The sequence below is a fragment of the Rhinopithecus bieti genome, unplaced genomic scaffold (assembly GCF_001698545.2).
Source record: "Rhinopithecus bieti isolate Rb0 unplaced genomic scaffold, ASM169854v2 scaffold_63301, whole genome shotgun sequence".
Lineage (NCBI taxonomy): Eukaryota > Metazoa > Chordata > Mammalia > Primates > Cercopithecidae > Rhinopithecus > Rhinopithecus bieti.
In genome coordinates, this window is record NW_016824157.1 from 168,947 (window position 1) to 172,886 (window position 3,940).

General features: G+C 40.4%; 1 protein-coding gene across 1 annotated transcript in view; it reads right to left on the bottom strand.

Annotated features, from left to right (window-relative positions):
* The window catches only part of LOC108522030 (adhesion G-protein coupled receptor G2-like), a 113,613-nt gene that overhangs the window by 3,628 nt on the left and 106,045 nt on the right, over positions 1-3,940 (bottom strand). Inside the window, 2 exon segments of the mRNA XM_017862129.1 lie at positions 1,359-1,511; positions 2,508-2,609. Coding sequence (XP_017717618.1) covers positions 1,359-1,511; positions 2,508-2,609 — 255 coding nt within the window.

Sequence of the window (3,940 nt, forward strand, 5' to 3'; positions counted from 1 at the left end):
TTAGCCAGGTGGCATGCTCCTATAGTCCCAGCTACTCCGGTGGCTGAGATGGGAGGATCACTTGAGCCTGGGAGGTCGAGGCTGCAGTAAGCTGTGATCACACCACTGCACTCCAGCCTGGGCAATAGGAGACCTTGTCTTAAAAAAAAGAAAAAGAAAGAAAAAAAAGTCTAGACAAACCAGCAGGACCACCCATCTTCAGGAAATTGGAAAACTGTTTGGTAGATGTATGAACCTTCTCACAAATTTATTTGAATTAGTCATGAAAAGAACTAACATCCTAAAACAATGAATACAGGCAAATTCTCCATGGAAGGAGAAACTATACCAGCAGAGCTTATGTTTTTATAAGAATGCAAAAGATATATTAAGAAGCAAGAGAAGGTAAAAATAGACAAGGTAAGCTTTTATGAGTAATGAACAGCCTGGTCTTATGAAAGAAAGAAAATGTAACAGAAGTTTTAGCTAGAAATGTCAGAATTAATGAGTAAAGGAGGCACGGCAGCAATAATCTGTTCAGATATTGGTCACATATATGGTCACCAATACTGGTCACAAGTCATCTTCCAGTATTTGACATATTCATGGGGATTTGGGTGCTGTCACAAGATAGCCACATTGTGGGAAATAATTAACAAACATGAAAAGCAAAAAATAGGAAGGTGTAAAAGCGTCGGCTGGGCGCAGTGGCTCACGCCTGTAATCTCAGCACTTTGGGAGGCCGAGGTGGGCAAATCACTTGAGGTCAGGAGTTCGAGACTAGCCTGGCCAACATGGTGAAACCCTGTCTCTACTAAAAATACAAAAATTAGCTGGGCATGGTGGCGGTTGCCTGTAGGTCACCTGTAATTCCAGCTACTTGGGAGGCTGAGGCAGAATTGCTGGAACCCAGGAGATGGAGGTTGCAGTAAGCTGAGATTGCGCCATTGCACTCCAGCCTGGGTGACAAGAGTGAGACTCCATCTCAAAAAAAAAAAAAGGGTTGAACATGTATATGATAGATGTAATAAAAATTATCATCTTATCAGCTATTTTAGGTGCTGCTCTCACAGAAATAGCACAATACTGAAGTCTTTGGACAACAGTTAAATGAGGATTTAAAATGTTAAAATTTTTAGGCCATCATCAATTCCCACTATGAAAACCAAATCTTAAAAAAAGATCGTTGTTCCAATATTTGCTCTATAATAAATCAATTTGGATTAATTCTCTCTTCTGTAAGGGAACCACATTTTGATCCACTAGTCATATATGTATTGATAGTTACTTGCTTTGCTTAGCCAAAATGCCAATAAAGGATAAAACTACTTTAAAAAATAAACACTAGCTTGAGAAATACTATATTGAGACATACATACCATTCCTGCTTGCGTGTACTGAGCAATCATTATTCACTAGCAGTGTGGTGGAGTTAGTGGAGTTACTGTTTGACTGTAAGGAATTTGAAGAGCTGGACACTCCTTGGTTTACAGTCTGCTTCTTTAAACCATTAGTAGCAGTTTTACTCCAGTCTACAGCAGAATAAGCATTACAGAAAAACAGGGCAGTATGTTGAAGCTCAAATGCAAGAGACAGATCACAGTGTAACAAGTCCTAAGCAACTGATTCCTCACTTCAGGATCTTATGGAGAAGTCACCTTCCACCAGTTGGTGTGATAACATGTATTTTCATTTGGATTATTTACATTTGTCCTTCAAATGACTGCGTGGTTAAAAGTAACCTATATTCTCCTAGAACTAAAGGCCAAGCTAATTTGATTATGTCTATAAATATCCACAGAATTAGGTAGTGATTCAGAGCTTCACACTGTCTTAACAAGAACACAAATAGTCTGTGTTGTAATGACTAATTGTTCTTCAATCCATGAAAATGACTGAACTATATATGTACTGCCATTTTCTGAATAGACTCCCGTGTCCCCCAGATACTGCAAAGGTGGTATTCATGCAAAAGGAATGTAACTTTCCAAACAGTACTTCATTTTTCTCATTTTCTTAAAAAAGAAAAAAAATGAGCTATTTGCTCTACTACCCAACTGGGTATGTGTGAAAATCACTTCAAAATAAACAAATGTATGTTACAACCAAATGTATGCTAAAGCTTATACACAAAGTCTGGCTTACTAACAAATAAAGTAACTGACAACCAGGACCTGTGGAGAAAGGATTGAGTTGAGATTTTAAAAATTACCAAGGTAAATATTAAAAATTACTTTGGGAAATGAAAAGCATGATCTCAATAGAAAATCAATTCTAAAAATTGCTTCATCAAAGAGGCAGCCAGGCCATTAATTTTATTGCTCAAAAAATTCCCAGATATGAGTAATTATTTTTTAATTCACTAGATTTTTTTTCTCCCTAATGTTCACAATCAATATTTTCTGTAGAGCAGATTCCAGATTTACTGGAATTCACTGATTTCTAGATTGGATTTGCTTTGGATCTTAATTTATACAATTTTTTCCTTGAGATTTAAGAGGAAGAGAAAAAGTGAGGTAAATCTTTACCAGAATTTTCAGCCAGCCGTAACTCTCCACAACAAAGATACCGCCTCCATTGCTTCCTGACATTTTCTTTGGCCACACAGTAAAAGATGAATATGAAAAATCCTAAGGAGGGAAAAAAAACCCCACAATGAATTCCAAGCTAATAGCTGAATGTCATAAGCTCACTTTGCACAAAAGATATTAATAATTATTTTGGCAGCTGTGGGCAACATGAAATTGTGCAAATTGAATAAAAAGTCCGGAGTCCTAGGAAAGCTTGCTGTCAAAAGGCATCGGGGAATGCCTCTAGAAAATCTTTGTAAGATTAAGATTATTTATATGATAAAAGGAATCATAACTTTGCATTTCCCCAATTAAATTCACTGTCTCTTCCCACATCCTGTCCTCGGCCTTCTGTATCTTGGAATGACAAGCCATCCACCCAGGATCTCAGCTTGGACCTAGGCTCCTGCCTCTCCCTCCCTCCCTATTTAGAATCTGTTTTGAAGCTCTGTCAAATGCCATCTTCTCCACACATCTTTCCCTTCCCGCTCTCCTCCTCTCCAGCCCACTGCCATGTCCTTTGCTCGAATCTCTCTCTCCCCCTCAAACCCAGGAGTTCAGCGATGTACTCACCTTCCTGCCTGTCTCCTCCTGACCTGCTCCAGGTGCTGGCATGGAGAACAAGCTGAAGACCTGAAGGGGCCCTGGGGCTCCACCTGTCACCCACTCGGGTGCCCAGTCAAGGCAGGCCAGGGCTCCCCAGCCAGTCACATCGCTGCCACTCCCCAAGGATTTTATCAATAAATATTTGCTGAGTGAATGGATGAATTCTGGGTTCTCTGCCTTTTACTTAAAAACTCCCAATCTATTCACTTTAAAACCTTCATTTAAAAATACCAGGGGCCAGGTGTGGTGGCTCACACCTGTAATCTCAGCACTTTGGGAGGCTGAGGTTGGGAGGATCACTTGAACCCAGGAGGCGGAGGTTGCAGTGAGCCGAGATCGCGCCACTGCACTCCAGCCTGGGTGACAGAGCGAGACTCCATCTCAAAAAACAAACAAACAAAACAGTTTTGCTTCTAGTAGGGTATATGTGCCCACGTCAAGACCATGTCTGAATATTACACAGCTTCATTCATTTGCCACCCTGGGAGTCGACCGTTGGTTGCATTAGGAGAGAAACAGCATGTATGAGAGACCACAATCAGAACCTATATATATATTCAACCACACCAAAAGCTCTGTGCATTAGGGTTAGTTTCCTTGTATAGATGAAGCAATACATTCATTTCTTTTATCTATTCATATTCTAATGAGAAGATCATCTGGGGAAATGAAGAAAAAGGCAGATTCAATTTCCACATTAAACGTGAGGGTGAGGCCGGGCGCGGTGGCTCAAGCCTGTAATCCCAGCACTTTGGGAGGCCGAGACGGGCGGATCACGAGGTCAG